The 20,863-nt window shown below is 33.0% G+C and overlaps 1 protein-coding gene across 2 annotated transcripts; it reads left to right on the top strand.

The window, feature by feature from the left end:
• The first annotated feature begins 14,811 nt into the window (after nt 1–14,811).
• Nucleotides 14,812–19,369, top strand: LOC137808362 (glycine-rich RNA-binding protein 4, mitochondrial). Of its 2 annotated transcripts, none has more exons than XM_068609432.2 (4): nt 14,812–15,028; nt 15,145–15,213; nt 18,871–18,977; nt 19,051–19,369. In XM_068609432.2, the coding sequence occupies exons 1-4, from the start codon at nt 14,896–14,898 to the stop codon at nt 19,156–19,158; spliced, it is 417 nt and encodes a 138-aa protein (XP_068465533.1). In that variant the 5' UTR covers nt 14,812–14,895; the 3' UTR covers nt 19,159–19,369. The 2 variants fall into 2 exon arrangements, with proteins under 2 accessions (XP_068465533.1, XP_090155858.1); XM_090299732.1 differs by having other exon boundaries at nt 14,822–15,028; nt 18,902–18,977.
• Nucleotides 19,370–20,863: the final 1,494 nt, after the last annotated feature.

Raw genomic sequence — 20,863 nt, forward strand, 5'->3', positions numbered from 1 at the left:
AAAAGAAAGAAAAAAATACAGCAATCCTTTTAATAATTTCATACAATCTAAATTCATTACATTAAAAGTCACTTTAAGAATCATAACTAAACATTAAATAGGTTCTCTCATAATCAATTTAAAAAACACTGATTATTTAATAATCAATTCACGACCAACTCAAGTACACACTTATTATAAATCAAAAGACCATAATTCTAAGTGAATTAGCACCAAGTCCGAATCTCAAGCTTTAGAGAAGAAAAAAAAAACACTGCAATTTCGTCCTTCCATTGTGCAATTTATATGCCTATATCAATCTTTTAGTACTTTTTTTTTCCTTTTAGATTTAGAGAGGGTTATTTTGATTTGAATAAAAAAAAATCTTGTAACATGACTCCTCTGTAGCTGAGAAGCTTTGTTCCGTTGCCAATAATATTTGAAGATGAGTTACCAAAATCCTCCTTCCAGCAATCAAAACATAATTTGTGGAACATATGTGATTAATGGATTAAGATAGAACCATTCTCTTTCATTGACTGTTCATACGACCCTTGTACATGTATATATAGGTGGGTATGGTATTTTCAACATTTTCTGCTCTCGTTGGTGAGAGTTGATGGGTGATGGTCCGTCCACCTTTGTCTCATTTTGCATCACATCTTTAATAATTAAGCCACTTGATTTGATGCACCGAAATCAAGAGCCATGAAAATGGTAATAGAGATAAAGATGAGATGTTTATTTTTGGTCCAAGAGATACATTTTGACTGTGCCAACACTGGTGGAACCCTTTATTTGTTTAGGTGCATTGGATTAATCTGTTACAATATGTTAGAAGGCTCGCAGATTGATTTGAATTCCATCATTTTGGTATGGTTCTTGTCATGTCCTTTGATGAAAAAGGCATTTTGTTTGCACTCCTACCTGACCAATCAGGTTTTAAAGATTGTAATCAATAATGGGAAACAAGTGACTAGGTAACAAAACAGTGGCTTAATTGCAAGAAGGAAAAGAAAGGGTTTATCTCAAAAGTGATGAAAGGTGAAGAAGGATAAAAGACCTTGGATGATAGAAAGGAGAAGAGGTTTTGTGGGGTTTCTCTTTGTCTAATTGTCTTTTGGGGGAATTAAGAGATGCCCCATTTTGTCCTTCAGTATCAAAGAGATTAACGTTTGTCACAGAATCATCAAATATAATACAATATGTTCATTAATGGGAACTCGACCTTTTCCAAAACCAATACAAAAAGAAAAGGATGGGAGTGCGGTAAGGTGACCAGTTCTCCCTTTTTGTCGTCATATTAAACTACTCAGATAAAGTTTCTTTTTTGCTGCACACATTGCTTAGACAGAGAAAAAGAAATGAAAAAGGAGGGAACAGGCACAGGAAAAGCCTAATTGGTGAAGCTACGTGAGAGAAAATTCCTGAGGAAGGAATTTGTTGGTAAAACCTGATCACATGCAAGGTTATTAATGCACATTTTATTATGGAAAATTATCCTTACAACTTATTCAAGATTGGAGATAAAAGGGGAAAAAAAGGGACACATAACACCTTCTGCATAATAATCACAGTCTAAATTTCTATTTCTTTGTTGAAATTAAGAGTAGTTAATTCATTTAAAGCATAAAATAAAGGGCTTAATAGATAACAAAGCCAAGAGAGGCTACAGACAAAGATTTGTAAACATCTGTGGTGAGCTTAACTGTGTTGAATAGTTATTTGCTCTCAAACAACATTATCCTGGTCAGGGAGATTGGTTATGTGTGATATATATAATTAATTAGTTGTGCTGTTGGGAAAATGACAAAGTGTTTTATCATATTCAAACTTTGTTTTCCTTTAAACTTGACAAAGTGACAAATTTTTTAAGAGCCTCCTTGGGTTATTTTCTCAGTGGACTGAGTAAAAACAAAACAAACATGCAGGGGTTCTTCTTTGGACAGATATGCTATTTTAAACTTCATTACAGAGTCGAAAATTTTGGTCCCAATAAATAAACAAATGAAACTTCTATTTTATCTTATCGTGGAAATTTCGTATAAGTTAGATGGACGAATTTCTATGCCACAAAACACCAAAATAACAAGAAAAAATAATGTGTAATATATGGTTTCAGACCAAGTGAGAGGATCCGTTTTCAAATCAATCTGACAGACATGCTTCCTAGATCCATGTAACAGTCGAAATTGTCTAATTAGATTCTCTAATTGAGTATTGCAAAGCATAGTAGCCATAAGATAAGAATCTAAGTTCATAGTTTCGATACACATAGTTGAGATTCTCCTTAGAAATTTGATAAAATCAGTTTTATAAACACAATATTAAGTTGAATGAACTTGGTTAAATGGTAAAATAGTTGTTTTGTATAGACATTGTATCTTGAAGGCTTCTACTAGAGTGCAAACACTAGCTACCAAGATAGGATTTGAAAGGGTAAATAAAATGATTTGTCTGTTTCATTTGCAGAGTTACAAACTAGGAACAGTTTTGAATGAATTGATAAAAAGACAAATTAGAAGTATTTCATTTGAATGTAAATTCAAATGCAGATTGGAGGGCTTCCACACTTGTCTGAAGAATGGTACTTGTAATACGTGATCTCTTGTCTTTGTTCCTAGTCATATTATATTAGCTAGCATTTGTTTGTTTTTCATGTGTAAAACAAACATAATTTTGAATAGCAGTAAAACAAATCAAAATTGGTTTTTGCATACACTATATACGAGACCACCTTGTACTTGTAAAATAAATAAAAAAAGTATAGAAAATTGCATATGTAAAAGAATTGTAAACAGAAAAGAGAAAAATGTGAAATATGATGAAAAGTATTGAAAAAAAATGCATTTGGTGCTGTTATTATTTGTACTTTTGCAGGTTTTATTTTTCCTGTAAAACAAAAATTGAAAATTCAATGTCTTTTCAAGGGCTTCGTTGTTGCCTTGTTAGTAAAATTCTCACTGGGCAAATCCGTCTACTTCAATGCACTTTATGAGTACAGCCAATTAAAAGTGACTTTTCATACCAGAGAGTACAAATGTTGCTCAAATCATAAGAGCATGATGAAGTGCCAAAATCAAAGTTGTTTCCAAATTGTGGATAAAAACTTGGCTGGTGCAGGATCATACATATATCTGCTACTCTACTGAGCATGGAATCTGATGAATAGTGTCTCTCACTGCCTCGTAATGACAACACCTAAATCCACAAATTATGTCCAATAGCTAAACGTGGAGGGAAAGAAGAGAGTGACACGGTGACTCACTGTTCATTGTCAGTTTATCATGGACTCCTATAATATGTTACCCCATTTTTATTTTTTATTCACTATATTTTTTTGAAGGCTATCTTACACGATATCATGAGCTAACTTTTCTCAGTTACATTTAATGAATTAACATCGTATTATAACAAATATGTAGTTAAAGGAAATCTGAATGAATAATCAAAATGTTTATCAGTTGATTGTTTTCATCAGTAATGGGTACCATGTTCATGGTTGTCAAAAATGGTCTAAGAAAAATGTTTGGTTTTGAGAATTTGTATTGGAATCCCAATTGCGTGACATAAAAGGCGAAGTTTCCAAAGACGTTTAGACAAAGCAGTGAATGCCAATCGTATATTACAAGCAAAAGGCATCTCTCTCAGTCTCTCTTTTCCTACTCCTACTGTCCCCACTTCTCTCCCTCCAAAGATGGTCCAAATTCCATTATCTTAATGCCTGCATATACCCTCCTTCAAGGGTCATAAACTAGTGGTTGAAGCTCCAAACCTACAAAATTTAATATTCTGCCATACTTAACCTAGCTCTACCAAACCATTGCTCTCCAACAATGATTTCATTGCCCTATTAATTCCCATATCACAACAATTCTAGTATTAATCTTTTTAGCTACCAACATTGTGTTTCTCTTATCATGTGTTGTGGTAAATAACCAACCAAGGTTTTGCTTCAAAAACAAGCTTTTCAAAACAAATACACCAACAAAGGAGGGTGTGGAGTTCTATATATTGCAAATACACTCTTCACATATAAATGAATTTTGAGTTATTTAAATGACATGAAAAAAAGTAGGTCCTTTTGCAAATGTATGAAGATTTATACGGAAAGGGTATTTCCGCAGGCTTTAACATTAGTGACACAGTCTAGTGAGGAGATGTTTGCGCGGAACATCTTCGTTGGCTTCTAATGCTTTTTATGTTCCTTTTTTCCCCCCTTTTTATGCTTCTCTGTTTATGACAGCTCTTTCTCCAGATTCTCTGCTTCGTTACCCATAAACTATCTCCCAATTTTATTTTTTTTAATTTAGAAAACTAATTCTTACATTTACCACATGTATGATGATGTATATATCTTCACCATAAATGAATAATAATCCCTGCACTAAAAGTTCTACTACTTTTGACACTTGTTGACTTAGCATCAAAATTATGAGCTATGGACTAAAACAAAGGAAGTAATGATGCTTCATGTTTCCTAAAATCCTACCCTCAATCATTGCGCAAGCTGTTCTCAACATATACCTAAAACTCAAGTTAAAGAAGAACAAAACATTTGTTGAACCATACTCCATTGTAGAGAAAAAAGAACATTAGAGTATGCATTAGAAGAAAAAAAAGTGGTCAAAGGAAAAAGAACTTAGCTGAGGATTCGAAAAGAAAGTAAATCAGAATATAATCTCCTTAACTTTAAAGTCTTTTTAAGCAGATATAGTGTCTTATCCCTTTTAGCCATTAAAAGCAATCAAATTCCATTGGAGTTAGATACATTCTTTGCATGTAAAAAATACATCAACTTCTGTTTCTAGTGACTCGCCGAGAATAGAATAATACTATGAACAATAAAATCCATAAAAAAAGAGGCTTTCTCTTGAGGAGGAGTTGGTGACAACCAAACCGAACAACTATAATATGTCATACATAAAAATAACTGTCATGTCACCCATTAGTTATTAGTTAGAGCTACCAATACCATTACTTAGTGGCAACCCTAATTAACAAAAGTGTTCTGAACTTTGAGTGGTAGGGAGGGTAGTTGAGGAGAGGGTGAAGGGATGCAGAAACCAAACCAAACCAAAAATGTTATCTACATTAATGTGTTACTTGCATCCTTTCCAAATTGCAACCTGAAATGAATTTAATCATGCAGATGAAGTTGTTGGTTCACTCCATGCTATAAAGAATGTTTAATGTAACGAAACAATTTAAACAAACTAACCCAAAATGGGTCGTTGCTGGATTATAAGAGTATTTCATTTTTGCAATCTATGAACTTTTTTCTTTTTATTCCTTTTCATTTAAAAATTTATATTTTGAAATATATTTGTTACATTTGGAATCATTGTTTTCCCGATAAAACTAGTGAACCAAGAATTTTATACAATATGAATCTAGATTGTTATAAGGTATGGTTCACTCTCTATTTTTTTTCTTTCTATAATTTCAAATTATATACTATATTAATATTAAAAAATATTTCTATTTTATAATTAAATATTAATATTAAAAAATATTTCTATTTTATAATTAAATATTAATATTAAAAAATATTTCTATTTTATAATTAAATATTAATATTAATACTTTTTTTAGAAAATATTGCATTTTCCTTTTATTGCTATTATTATGAAGACAGTTACATTTTTTCACTTATTTATTTATTTTTTAGTTTTTTTCATAAAATTAATTATATTATTTCTCTCTTCTAAAAGATAATATCTTAAAATTATTTATTTTCTAGTAGTTTTTTAGTTAATTTAAGAGCTACAAAAAATTACATTTACAAGACTTTTTACTTTTCTATTATCTCTTTCCTATCATTCTTTTATATATTTTTTTCTAATGGATGTAAAAATCAACTGGAATCTTGAGTGAATTCGATTCACAACATATTAAGCCGGGTTAGATTGATTTTTTTTTTTCTAATTATAGAAGAAAACAATCTCAACTCACCTAATCTACAAAATAAAGGAATTTAAGTTGAATTATTAACATTTTTATATTTTTAAAAAAATATACAATATTCTCCTCTTAAATGTCTAATTATTTGAATGATTTAAATGTTTAATTTATTTTAATAATTTTATTTATTATATATTTAATATTTGAATTGAATTTGTATTAGCTAATTTACTATCTAGACCGAAAGATAAAGACTAAAAGATGATCTAGACCTAAAGGTCAAACTGAAAAGGTTGGACTGAAAAGTTAGACCGCAAATCTAAATGTAAAGAAAAAATAAATTAATAATATTAAACTAATTATTGTAACAAAGCTCATAAAACAAGCCCAAATGTATAGGTGTGTATTTAATAAATATTAGGTAAAAAAGAAAAAGCTCAAACAGGTTTTGTGTCCAATAAAAAAACATTATAAATAAATAACTAACCCAAGAGGTAAGAAGAGTGATTTTATCTGATAACTATTTTAAACCGATTATGACTTTAGCATCAGAACGTCTTTTAGGTACACATATCTACCCATAAGAGATATCTACCCATGAGAGGAGACCGGGAGGAGACCAAAAATCCAGACCTAGAGTCCAAATCGAGAGGACAGATTGAGAGCCCTAAACCATGAAAAAATCAAATAGAAAGAAGTTTGCTTTTATGCTTTGTAAGAACACTTCCCGAAAACTATTATCTCTAATTTAAAATGGTTTAAAATGAAAAAAAAAATTGAAATTAGTAAATAAATTCACCTGACAGTGAGCCTAATAAGTCAACCATGTAAGTTGTGATACTCCTCCAAGGAGTTTATAAGATTCAAGTGTATGAATCTTATGATGCGGTCGCTATATAAAATTGGAAGAAAAAAAAAGGTGAATGATCATATAAGTGACAAAATTTGGTTTTGGTACATGACTCAAGCAAGGCCAGCATTGGGTCTTGTTAGGAACTGTGAAGGTCTAAATAAAAGGGGTCCATTTTTTTAAGAAATTATGTATATTTTTTCATGTCAGTTTATGAATAAATTGAAATTATTGTTTTATTTAAAAATTATTACTGGGTAAGTTGATAGTTTTTGTTAATGTGTTACTTTGTATACTTATAGTGAATGAATTTTTCGTTCAATGTAACTTGTTAATAGGTAATTGATTTATGATAAAATATTATAAAAAAATTATTAAACAAAATCTGTAGTTAAAAATAAAAAATAATTAGTTAATATATTAATTAAATTATATATTATTTTAGAGATTAAAATATTATTAATATTTAAAATAGTTTCTATTATTAATAAAGTTTTATAAAATAATTTTTAAATTGATATTTAAAATAGTTATCATTATTTTAGTTATTAATATTTTTAATTATAAATTAGTTTCTAAAAAATTAATAATATTAATTTAAAATATAAAATAGTAAGTAATTAAAATTTTAGTAGTTTTTTTTAAATATTAATTTTAAAATTATTTTATAAATTTTTATTAATAATAAAAGGTACTTTGGATACCAATAATTTTTTTAAGTTTATAATAGTCAAATGGTAACTAACTAGTCCCTAAAATTAGTTTTTATTTAATATTTATTTTAGTAGAGTATTTAAAACATTTACTTTTTTAATAAGATAAAAAAATACAAATTAAAACTCAAAGTACAAATAAAATAAATTAAAAGTTAGTATAAGAATAAAAAACATATAATTAAGTTTTAAGATGAAATTATATTTGTAAATAATAGACACTAATAATAATAGAGTTATAAAATTTATTAAAATATAAAATTAAATTAAATTATATACATAAATTAATATTTTAAAATATATAATAAATTATATACATTACTAATTTAAGGATATCACAATGGATCTACATTATAACATGAAAAGACTATCAATTAATAGTTAAAATAAATATCATACAAAAGTTAATAACAATGTGAATATTACAAGTATTAAATATCCTATTAAAATTATAATTGAAGGAGGTACCTAATTCTAAGATAATATTATGATAAAAAAATTTCTTATGTGCTACCACTCTAAGATAGTTGCTAAATGATCTAATATTTATCATAAGGTTCCATAAACGTTAATATCAATTGTTGGTAATATTCTCTCACCAACGTGCAAGAACCTCAATATGGTGGATCTTCTAGTAGATTTTGTAAGGTCGTGTATAAAGAAGTAGGTGGAATTTGATCACAATCATGTTTTTGTTAACAAAATAAAGTAGCAAACATTAATAACATTTAAAAAACTATATATCAATAGAGAAATAATTATTCATACATATAACATTAACAAGAGTCATATGAATATTTTCCTATCTTGATTTTTTAAGTGACATATACATCATCAAAATCATTATCGTTATCTTTATTAATCATTGTTGACATAAATGAACGCGTGTCATCAATATTACATTGTTCATATTTGTTAATCTCCCTTTATTTTTTATATAAAGAATAAGATATCAATGTTACATAAAAAAAAACATAGTGAAAGAATATTTTCTGTTTTATTCAATCTGTCTTTCATCTATAGCAATGATACATATATATAACCATAGCATTAGAACCCGTACAGAACCGTACAGATTCTTTTTCTAACATAACATCTGTAATTAAGACTAATTATAGACCCATTAATAGTGATTATATTCCTATAATTAAGTCTAATTATAGATTCATTAATAGTGATTATATTCCTGTAATTAAGTCTAATTAAGTCTAATAATGATTTTGTCCGGTAATATCCCAAGTTGGAGCATGTAAATCTTGAATGTCTAACTTGACCAAGATGGCTCCAAACTTTCTAGCACCGAGAGCTTTGGTGAAAAGGTCAGCTAGTTGTGTATGTGTGGGCACATAGGATGGAAGAAGGCGCTTGTGAATGATTTCATCTCGAACAAGGTGGCAGTCAACTTCAATGTGTTTGGTGCGTTCGTGGAAGACCGGGTTTTTAGCAATGTGAAGTGCTGCTTGACTATCACAATAAAGATGAATTGGGTCAGGATGAGGAACATGTAGAGAAGCGATAATGTCTTTAATCCACTTTAATTCTCGGGTGGTCTTAGCCATTGATCATCCGGTGAGAGATTTCCGTGTCAGTGGACAACTTGCCCAATCAGAATCACACCACCCAAAGAGTTGTAAGTTGTTCTCTCGAGGTAGGAGTATTCCTTGTCCAGGATGCCCCTTTAAATATCGAACAACGCGAAGAGCAGCTTGCCAATGCTCGGAGCGTGGATTTTGCATAAATTGAGATAAAGCTTGGACACTGTAGGCAAGGTCAGGTCGAGTGAAACACAGATAAATTAACCTCCCAACAAGTCTACGATAAGTAGCCGGGTCAGAAAGAAAAGAACCAGTAGCGGAGCTCAATTTGTGATTTTCTTCACATGGTGTAGTGGCGGGCTTCGCACCCAACAATCTGACTTCAGTAATGATATCTAAGGCATATTTCCTCTGACAAAGGAAGATTCCGTTGGGGGAGCGAGCAACTTCAACCCCAGGAAGTACTTGAGGTGGCCTAAATCTTTCATATGAAAGCATTGATTTAAGTAGCCTTTAAAACATTGGATGGCAGTACCATTATTCCCTGCAATCACAAGATCATCAACCTAGACTAGCACAACCAACTGCATGTCATTATTATTGAGAGTAAACAGGGAATGATCCTTCGGGGATTGTTGGAAGCCGTAACGAGTGAGAGAAGAAAATAGTTTAGCAAACCAACACCTGGGGGCCTGTCGGAGGCCATATAGAGACTTTTGAAGCTTGCACACTGCCCCTGGTTGAGATTCTTGGAAGCCAGGAGGGAGTTTCATATAAACCTCATCATCAAGATCACCATGGAGAAACGCATTGTGAACGTCCATCCGATGAAGCTCCCAATCTTTTGCGGCTGCTACTGCTAGAGTTGTGCGAATGGTTACCGTCTTTACGACAGGAGAAAACGTCTCGTTGTAATCCAAACCCTCCACTTGATGATTGCCAAGAATTACCAATCGAGCCTTAAATCTTTCAATTGTTCCATCCGAGTTGTATTTGATTTTGTAGATCCATTTACACCCAAGTGCCTTCTTTCCAGGAGGGAGAGCGGTGAGTTTCCAGGTGTCATTGAGTTCGAGAGCATGAATCTCCTGTGCCATAGCATCACGCCACCGGGGTTCTCGGACCGCTTGAGAAAAGAACAGGGGTTCCTGCTCGGTGTGTAAAGAGGCAAGAAAACTTTGATGATGTTTAGAAAAGGAATCACAATTCACAAAATCATGTATAAGATACGAAACACCTGAGGATTCTGTTGAAGGAGGTGACGGAACAGAGGGGCTTGACGGTATCGTGGTGGCTGCGACAAAATCACGTAACCGTACGGAAGGCAGCTTCGCGCGATGCCCTCGCCCAAGGGGAACCGCGGCCGTCAGCGGTGGTGAAGAAACCGACGGCGCCGTCTCCGTCGGACGCGGCGGTGGATCCGCGGGTAGCGTCGAGGCTTCTATACACGGATCGGAGTCGTTGATAGTGTGGTCGAAGTCATCTGTGAGGGTAGCATCCTCCTTGGCTGGGATGGGAGATACAATGGGTTGGTTGACGATGCATTCATCTAGGTTTGAGGAGGCAACTTCATGAAGAAAATGTGGGTCCGTTCCAGTTTCTAAAGAGTTGGCAATAATTGGGTTTTTGCAATGGTGGTGTAGTGTCCATCTTTTTGGCTTCAAAATATGGAAATTTATTTTCGAAAAAATGTACATCACGAGAGACAAAGAAAGTTTATGTTTCCAAATCAAATAATTTTCATCCTTTTTGGCCATATGGATACCCGACAAACACACATTTTCGGCTACGACTATCAAATTTATCCCACTGTCTACTTTGATTATGAGCATAACATAATGAACCAAATACTCGTAAGTGCGCGTAACTGGGTACACATCCATGGATCACTTCATAAGGGGTTTTTCCTTTTAGAATGGAGGATGGTGTGAGATTGATTAAGTAGCCTGCAGTCAAAACGCATTCCCCCCAAAATTTAATGGGAAGATTGCCTTGTAACCGTAATGACCGAGCAACATTCAGTATATGTCGATGCTTGCGTTCGACGCGTCCATTTTGTTGCGGGTCCCGACACAGGAAGTTTGGTGAAGGATACCTTGTTGAATGAAATATTGTTTTAGACACATGAATTTGGTTCCATTGTCAGAGCGAACCATTTTAACACATTTGTTGTATTGCCTCTCAACGAGTGTGAATTTTTTTTTCAAAGTCATTGATACCTCTTTTTTTTTCTTTTAACAAATAGATCCAAACTGCCCGTGAACAATCATCCACAATTGTCAAAAAATATGAAGCACCACAGGATGAAGGAGTTTTATAAGGACCCCATAAGTCACAATGAATTAAATAAAAAATATTCAAAGCTTGATGCGCACTTAAGAAAAACTTATCTCTCGTTTGTTTCGATTTTTCACAAACTTCACAAACTTTATTCAACTCATCACGAGTACATTTCCCACTTATATCAGGAAGCATTTGCACAATCTTAAATGACGGATGTCCTAATCTTTGGTGCCAAAGTGCTAGTTGATTTTCCATCTTGACATGACATGCTTGAGTCTTCCGTACCCCACGATACCAATAAAGCCCATCTTTCCGTTCACCTGCTCCAATCAGCGTCCTCGAAGTGCGGTCCTGTATAATACACAATTTATCAGTGAATGTTACAACACAATTTTCTTCATCCGTCAATTGAGGTACTGAAAGTAAATTGCATTTTAATTTGGGAACATAAAGGACATTTTTCAATTCAAGTCCTTCTTCAAGAGTCACTGTTCCCTGTTCGCAAGCTAGAACACGTTCACCATCGGGTAACCCTACGGGGCACCCTTGTATAATTTCCTTTTCACTCAAATTTTCCAGTGACCCGGTCATATGGTTTGATGCCCCACTGTCAATAATCCACAAATCCCAAATGCTCTTACCAGTCATTTTCTCTGATTCATTTGATTTTTGTTTGCTGGTCATATCAACCAGTACCTTCCATTGTTCATTGGTCAGACCTGCCATCTCAAGTTTTTTGTCGTCATTGTTGGCTTGACTGTTGCTTCCACTAGCGTGTGCCACATTTGCACGTGTCGGGTTACCTTTGTTTCGCATCCCTTGGCGTCCCCTGCCGTTCCATTTGCCTTCACTTTTTGGTCTGTCACCCCACCATTTGGGATATCCGATCAATTGGAAGCATCCCTTCATGTCGTGACCATTTTTACCGCAATGACTGCACGTCATTAATTTTTCTACCATATCTCCACGCCCTTTTTCTTTGTAGTTGGCCTGTATCGCGAGACCCACGACCAACCCCCTTTCTTTCGTTGATTTGACCATCATTCTCACTCTTTCTTCTTGTACCAACATAGCATATACGCGGTTCAGAGACGGCAATGGGTCTGAGGCCAAAATGTTTGATCTTACTGTTCCGTAGCTTGCGTCATCCAACCCCATAAGGAGTTGATGAACCTTCTCCTCCTCCCTTCGTTTTTCCAACTGAGCACCAATTCCACACTTGCATCCACGTACAAGATGGAATTTTGTCACTGTTAGCAAGCTCATCCCAAAGGACCTTCAATTTTCCAAAGTAAGTTGCCACCACCATTCCCTCCTGCTTGCATCTTGACAAGTCCGACCTTAGTTGTTGAATTCTAGGTCCATTCACGACCGAGAATCTTTCTTTAATGTCTTCCCACAAGTTATGTGCAGTCTCAGCATATGCTACTGTGGATCGTAAGCTTGGTTCAATGGTGTTTAAAATCCAAGAGACAATCATGGACTGCACGGTCCACCAATCTTCAAGGTCGGGTGCCTCATCCTCTGGTTGGATATGTGTTCCATCAATGAAGCCCCATTTTCTCCGGGCACGAAGCGAGATCTTTACTGCTCTTGCCCATTCGTCGTAATTTTCTCCGCGTGGACTTGCGTGATTATGTTTCCGGGATTGTCACTCGCGTTGAGATCATATGGCGAGTAGGTCTTCTTAGCACCTCCTCCTTCGTGCTCTGCTTTGTTGGCATTATTCTTTTCTGGTGCATCTGCCATGGTTGTGCATCGTTGCCTTTGCTTTGTGTTTGTCGGTATCAGAGTTTTGCGCTCTAATATTTTCTGTTTTATTCAGTCTTTCATCTATAGCAATGATATATATATATATATATATATATATATATATATATATATATAACCATAGCATTAGAACCGTACATATTCTTTTTCTAACATAACATCTGTAATTAAGACTAATTATAGACCCATTAATAGTGATTATATTCCTATAATTAAGTCTAATTATAGACTCATTAATAGTGATTATATTCCTGTAATTAAGTCTAATTAAGTCTAATAATGATTTTGTCCGGTAATACATAGTGTCATTCTTGGTTTGTTAATTTTCATACAAATTTTATCATCAATCTACTTACACTTGAAAATAGGAACATAAAATATCACATAAAAAACCTCCTAAATCTATTCAATTACATTATAGCAAATAGGAACATAAAACATCACATAACAAACCTCCTAAATCTATTCAATCACATTATAGCATGACATTAATCCTGGTGTAAGATTTTGTAGAGAATTGCATCAAATCTACTTATAAAGTAATCCTACTATTTTGTATTTTACTTTTATTACAATTCACATAAAATGAACAATGATTGATATCATAAATAATAACATAAGATATCAAACTTAAAGTCAATTTGCTATTCATATTAACTTGTTTGTTTCTGATGTTGTTGAATCTTTGATAATTTCAACTTCAAACCAAGTCATGAAAGTATTGTTGTGATCCATCAACATTCATTTCTCTAATTGCCTTGAGTTTTTCTCCTTCACAGTGACTTTGTCAGCAAATAATTAAGTATAACCTTATTTTTATTATTCACTACACTTCTAAATAAGATTTGATTACCATATATATATATATATACATTTCGTGAGCACTTATTTTTTAAAATAAATTTAGATATGATGGTTAATTATACATAGAAAATGTATTACCCTACAATATTTGTCTTGAGATAAATATATTTAATTAAATATGCAAAAACAAGTGTAATCTTTAAAATATTTATTTGATTCCTTAAATATTATAAAAAAAACTAAATTGTATAGCATTTATGAAAATATTTATTTAGATCCAATAAGATTAATCTTCCTCAACATACAACTTGCAAGATAAAATATTTTTTTATATATATATATCTTTAGTTGATAAATTATCTTTAACTTATATATCAAATTAATATATAATAAAAAAATATAATTTTCTCCATGTTATTATTCCTAAAACACACTTTAATTGTTCTATATACGACACATTATCTCTCTTCCATCTAATTTAGACTATCTACGAAGATATAAATAATGTATCTTCTTGAATATGTACATTGATGATGTATCATTTATGTGAGAATTTTCGTTTTTAATCTTTAATCAATATACTAATAGTGCAAAACATATTTATTTTATGGTATTTATCTAATTATTTAAGTTAACTTATAAATTTTACACTAGAAGCCCTCCACTTATTTACGGGCTTTACAAGCTTATCCATTATATTATGTTATCAGGCCTTTCCATTTAAAGTCTCTCCAAAAATAAATAAAAAAAGGTGATACGTAAAGCACTAATTTTACTGTTTTCTATCCACTTAAAAAAATGTTTGATTATATTGTAAATTAAAAAAATTCGTCTCTAAAAATAAAAAAAACGTTATTTTAGTCAATAAATATTAAATTTAAGAAATTAATACTATACTTTTTAATTATTTTGAGGGACTATCTTTAAAAGAAATTGAAGGATAAAAACTAAAATTACCCCAATTTGAAAAACTAAAATCATTGCTAAAAAATAGGTGGGAAACCAAAAGCTTTGTTTGAATGTAAAAACACATAGACGTGGTTGTTGATTTGGAAGTATGAACAGAAAATCTCTGGCGTTTGTTGCTACAGCCATTTCGACAAGGTTTCGCGTTCCTCTTCCTCAAACTCAATGCCAATTCTACTGTTCTCCACCCTCTCATCCTTCATCCAACAAGCTCTTTGTTGGAGGTCCTTCTCTCTCTCTCTCTCTCTCTCTCTCTCTCTCTATATATATATATATATATATATATATATTCTTCTATTTTGCTCCTTCTTGATTTTTATTGACTCCGAGGTTCTTTCAGGGTTGTCATGGTCAGTGGACGAGAAGTCGCTCAAAGACGCTTTCTCTTCCTTCGGAGACGTCACTGAAGGTAAAATGCGCCTTGATATTTTTCTAGGTCTTTCTCTTTTACCCATATTTCTGACATGAATCTACGTGTTCGACGTTTTGTCTCACTGAAGTGTTGTTGCAAAAGTTGGGACTAGTGGTTGTCTAGAAGTGTAATTTTGTAACGTATGAAACTTAATAGCTTGTTTAAACGGGACTGAGATGTCATTATATTAACTTTTCTCTACTCCCTCATTTTCTTTCCACCATTCCAAACAACACACTTTGAAACCTTGATTCTCTTTATATCTGTGGTCGCTTCTACTTTTGATCTGTTAATTGTTGTGGCACTTTTCAATTTTTTCTTCTTTGTTCTTGTATTTCATCTGCATTTGCTCAATTTTGTTTTTTCTCATCTCATCTCACAAATTTGACGGACTGTCATGTAAGTTGCACTTGTGGTGAGTTCGCGTTCACCTAAGTGAATGGGACAATAAGATTATACATACATGTTAACACGTGCACCAAAATTCGAATTCTGCTACGTAAGATGTCCCTTTGTAAAATTAATTTAGAGAGAAAAAGTTGAACTCAGTTTATCTGTATTATTCTCATCAGTCAGTGATGTACAGGTACATGGGTTTATGTGCAGGGAAAAAATAGTAACTAACTAATTCTAGTAACCGACAGCTAGATTCAATTAACTAACTAATTCCCTCCTTTTTCCCGTTTCTGTTTCTCATCATGTAATACCCCACTTGCTGAGGACTGGTAAATATTGACCATTCCCAGCTTAGAAACCAACTGATGGTAGGTATCACTGGATGGAGACTCTTATAGAAGACATCAGCAGTTGATCACCGGTAGAAATGGAAATCAAATTCATGATGAGGATTGCAACATGTTTCTCCGGAACTATGTGATTGTCAATGTCTAAGTGTTTAGCTCATTTATCAAATACCAGGTTTGCAGCAATACGGAGTGCACATTTACTGTCTCTGTATCGAACAGATTGCTTGACATAAGTGACATGTAGAGGAGATAATGTAACAACTGCTGTTTGTAGGAGGCAGAGGCAAAAGCACAAACTCTGCCTCTTATGAAGAACAAGCAGTGAACTTATAGAATGTGGTCCTTCCCAAATGTCCTAGCTCTTAAAGTATATGGTAGTCTCGTTTGCGTTGCAAAATGACAAATATCACAATTGTCTTTATTAATTTGTAAATTGTATAGAAGGAAAATGCTTACACAAATTATGAAGTCTAACAAATGAGTTATGGCCTAGACTAAGGAGCCATAAAAGCTGCCTTTGATACAGAACAAGGTTTAGAAACAATGTTACTTGTAAGGGGAACTATAGAAGGAAATATAAAATGCAAATCCCTAAAAGTAAAGCTATAAAATATTCCCTATCTACATAATGATATCTTCAATAGAAACATTATTCCAACAATGATCTAAGTGATAAGAGTCCTTGCTTCAAGCTCGCCAAACCAATCATCCTCAATTTTAAGTCCTGAATTGAACATGCATTATCAGCAAATAAAGATCTGCTATGTGCTTATTTTGCAAGCTGTGACGTGGACACCACGTTAAAATAGAACTGTGGCACAATTAACCCATGCTTAGGAATAAAATGCTGAAATTTTCACATCTCCAGCAAATCCAGCGTTAAAACATTATCATTTGGCATTTTAATTTTTAATTGATATGGTAGGCATTCTATTGTATGTTTGGAACAAAGATAAAAGAAGTGCACACTTGCTCAGTCCAGTCAACATTCTCTTTATCAGATAGACAAGAAATGACCTGGCTGATATCTGTAGATCCAGTAACCCAAGGATTTAAACTGTGCCTCTTTGAACTGCTGAAAACTTGATTTACCAATGTCCTTCATTTTAGACATGTACAAAGAAGGTCACTGTAGGAGCCCGTTAGAAATGTAGATAGTATGATTCTTATTTTTTGAAAAGGAGAAGAGGAAGACCAAAAAAGTGTTGGAGGAAGTCAAGGGAGATCTTAGGCTAAATAATATTTTTGAAGCTTTGGTTATTATTCGTAGAATCGTAGCAACTGTAGTGTGATCCATGTAGTCAACCTCCTACTCCCGGAAATCTTAAGTTTATTGAAATATTCTGTGACTGGATTTTTTTTTTTTGGCTTGAAATCATACATTTCTTGTCCAATTTCTGCAACTCTTACCAAATTTGCTTAAAGGAATCTCTCTTTAAAGTTCCCTCCAGGCATCGTAGGCAAGATCAACGTAAACTATACTTTCAAAAATCAAAGGTGATACAATTTTCAAGATCGAGGAGAGTACCTACCAAATTGTTGCATCTCTCCCAGAGGTCATAAATCTGATCAAACTTCTCTAACATTTGAATGCGTCAACAAATTTGAGTTTGTCCATCAAAATCAACAAACACTTAATTGAAAGAGCACAAATTGTTGTAATTTCCACCTGTTAGAGGAGGAGAAACTAGAGTCATGGTATTCTAATGAACAAAATTGGGACTGGTTGGGTTTGACTAGAGTTATTATGAATTGAATAGGAATTATTTTGGCTTGAGTTTTTGTTCAAATTCCCTTGATTGTTTCTTGGCATGGAAAAGATGAATGCAGTGGCAACAAAGCTCAACATAAACCAATTTTAGAGAGAAGTTGAACTCAATTGATTGATTTGTATCATTCTCATTGTGGGGTTGAGTTAAGCCCTGTGTCCAATTTCTAAGATAGTATCAAAGCCTATCTTAGATCTATTATTGGGCCACCTTCCAAGCTAGCAGTGTGAGGGGAGTGTTGGAAGCCACCTTAATTGTGGTCACTCCATTTCTGCCTTAGCTTTGGCTTCTTTGGGACTGCCTTAATTGCAATCTCAAGAGTGGTGGGTTAGTCCCACATCAACACTTACCGTCCTAGAGACAAAAGTCTCCCACAGAGAGTACTCCACTCCCAATTACACAACCTTCTATAATTTATAACAATAAATAAATAAATTAGTAAAGGGATTAGAATTCAGTTTTGGTATCAATATAAAGAAGATACATTTGGTATCAATAAATAAAGGGGTCATTATTTTTTAAAAAACCACTTTTGATTACTGTTTTTATTGTATAATAAAATAAATGTGGACACGGCAGAACGAGGCCTATGTTTCCAGTAGTATATATATACTCTTAATACATTATTTTCTCAAATAACTGTCATCCTACATTTTCTAGTATGTAAGTTACTAATAAGTTATCTTGTTCACATAATCCTAGAATTTCTAATACACAACTGTTTTATAAAGCAGTTATTTTCTACACCCTAAACTTGTGTAAAATTAATGGAGTATCAACTGCTTGGAAACCCAAAGGCTGTGCCATGTTGGGCGCAAATTTGCTAACACTAAGGAGAAACTTGGGCAATAGGACGACGATTGTTCAACCACGAATTACACAATTGGGAACAAAGTTGATGAGCCTTTCAGCGAGTCTGGTGATGAAAATAAGTTATTCTTAGGTTTGACAGTGTGTATATCGAGAGCTTTGAGTTGCCTTTAGCTGTTTTGTGAACAACCTCTTATATTTTTTCCACCATCTGATTTGTTCCTTTCGTTGATTCTCATAAATTCAATTTCAGTATACAATATAGCTATCCTTGAATCTGTTACTGTTTTGACCTTCTGCTCTAAATTCTTGGAGACCTTTTCTTGTAGTGAGGATAGTGTATGATAAAGACAGTGGCAGGTCTAGAGGCTTTGGATTTATCATTTTTTCAAATGAAGATGATGCCAAATGTGCAAAGGAAGCAATGGATGGAAAGGTCAGACATAAAGAATACCATATTATTTCTTTTCCTGTAGATGTTCCTTCTGAAGGTGATGTTTTCTTTGCAGGCACTGTTAGGCAGACCATTGAGGATAAGTATTGCACTTGAGAAGGCCCGAGGTGTACCAGTTGTAGTTCCTCGACTTTCAGATATTGGGCATTTGAACAGGCGCTAAATTTAATTTGCCTAGCCAAATCCGTTTAGGTAACATCGTATCAATTGTTAGCAGTTGACTACGAAATTTGTATTGATTATAATGATTAGCAGTCAGCAGACAATGAAATTTACTAGCAACTGGAATTTAACTTATTTTACAGAAACAATTGCATATTTTTGTTAGAATCATGAGTGCTTTTTGAGAAATAAAAACGATTTAGCCAAACTAAGCCCAAACAAAAGGGCATATTTAAGTAGCAGGTTTTTCTTCCTGCACCCCCTCATTTTCAACCTGCACCCCACTGTTGAGTCAAATGACACAACTGCCCTTCGTCTGCTTGTCCCTCATTGCACTCCACAACTGTTGTTGCCATCATTGCTTTCATGTTATCAATGTTTTAGCTATCAATTATTTAGATTCTAAAGTTTATAACTAAAATTTTGATAGTTAATTATATACCAATTTAGAATTAATAATTTTTAGTCTTTAAAATAATATATAATTTCGTCAATATAAATGTTTATTCTCTATTGCAACATTGCCTTCCCTCTAACCAAAGAGATTTGTTCAAGATAAAATATAAGTCAATATCAAGATCTCTTCGAGCATGATATAAAATTGTTTTCTTCACCAACCTTCTAACACAAAGGCATTTCAACATTGACCCAACTACCTGTTCTCTATGATATGCACTTTTACTATTAATTGGTGCAAAAGGCTATGCTACCTAGATAGATGAACACTATTAGCAATCAAGGATGTTGTGTAAAGATGGAACACATTGAAAGTTGAATGAAATGCAATTAATGTTGTCTATAATCAAGCTTGATAAACATAGAAAAAACATTAGAAGAGTTGAATATGCTCAACAGATAAAAACCATCTCTTAGCTTGCATTGTGCAAAAATACTACTTAGATGTGGATGAATCCTCAAAGCTTCAGAAAGATATCCCATAAACAAGAGCAGAGAATCTATCATATCCTTGGAATTGGAGAAGTCATCAGAAGAACACTGAGAGTGTTCATCTAGCTGGTTAGGAGAGTGAACCTAAACCTTGTACTCATCGAAAGACGTAACCCCTCCCAGAATGCAAGATGATTTGAAATAGGATAAAACATAAGTCTTGTATTTGTCAAAAGATGCAAGCACTTTCTAGTAGTTAGACTAAATGATTGGGAAAGACTTGAGTAAACTCAATGGTTAGTCAAGAGTGACTTGAGTACAAAATATTCAAGGGATTAGCCTAGAGTGGCTACGAGTCCAGAGAATACTCAAATATACTTTTCAACCTGGTTAAACTTGACTCGTTGGTCAAGAACTGGATGTTGTTTCTTTTTTTTTTTATCTCTTTTACATTATATGATATTATTGTCTATGCTAACTTAAGAAAGAGAGTAACTATGAACAAAAATTTGAAATATGTAATTTTGTTAATTATTAAGGTTGAGTTGCACCCCAAGGCAGACACAATATGGTTGTATAAGTCTAATAGTTTGAACTATCAACATCGGACGATGATTGCAAAAGAATTTATAAATTATTTAAAACACAATTTAATTTCCCTTTTTTAGAATCTAAAGTAATTGATTGTTAAAACCTTGATAGCTAATTAGATATTAATTTAGAAACTAGTTTATAATTTTTTATTAATAATAGAAATTACTTTAGATGTAAATAATTTTTTAGATTATAAAATAATATCTAATTTAGTCATTAATTTT

This window comes from Phaseolus vulgaris, chromosome 3 (genome assembly GCF_051622355.1).
Source record: "Phaseolus vulgaris cultivar YP4 chromosome 3, ASM5162235v1, whole genome shotgun sequence".
NCBI classification, from domain to species: Eukaryota; Viridiplantae; Streptophyta; class Magnoliopsida; order Fabales; family Fabaceae; genus Phaseolus; species Phaseolus vulgaris.

Coding starts and splice junctions, on each gene's coding strand:
- LOC137808362 (XM_068609432.2), top strand. CDS start 14,896: ATGAACAGAAAATCTCTGGCGTTTGTTGCTACAGCCATTTCGACAAGG. Junction 15,214..18,870: donor CTTCGGAGACGTCACTGAAG/GTAAAATGCGCC, acceptor CTTTTCTTGTAG/TGAGGATAGTGTATGATAAA. Junction 18,978..19,050: donor AGGAAGCAATGGATGGAAAG/GTCAGACATAAA, acceptor TTTTCTTTGCAG/GCACTGTTAGGCAGACCATT.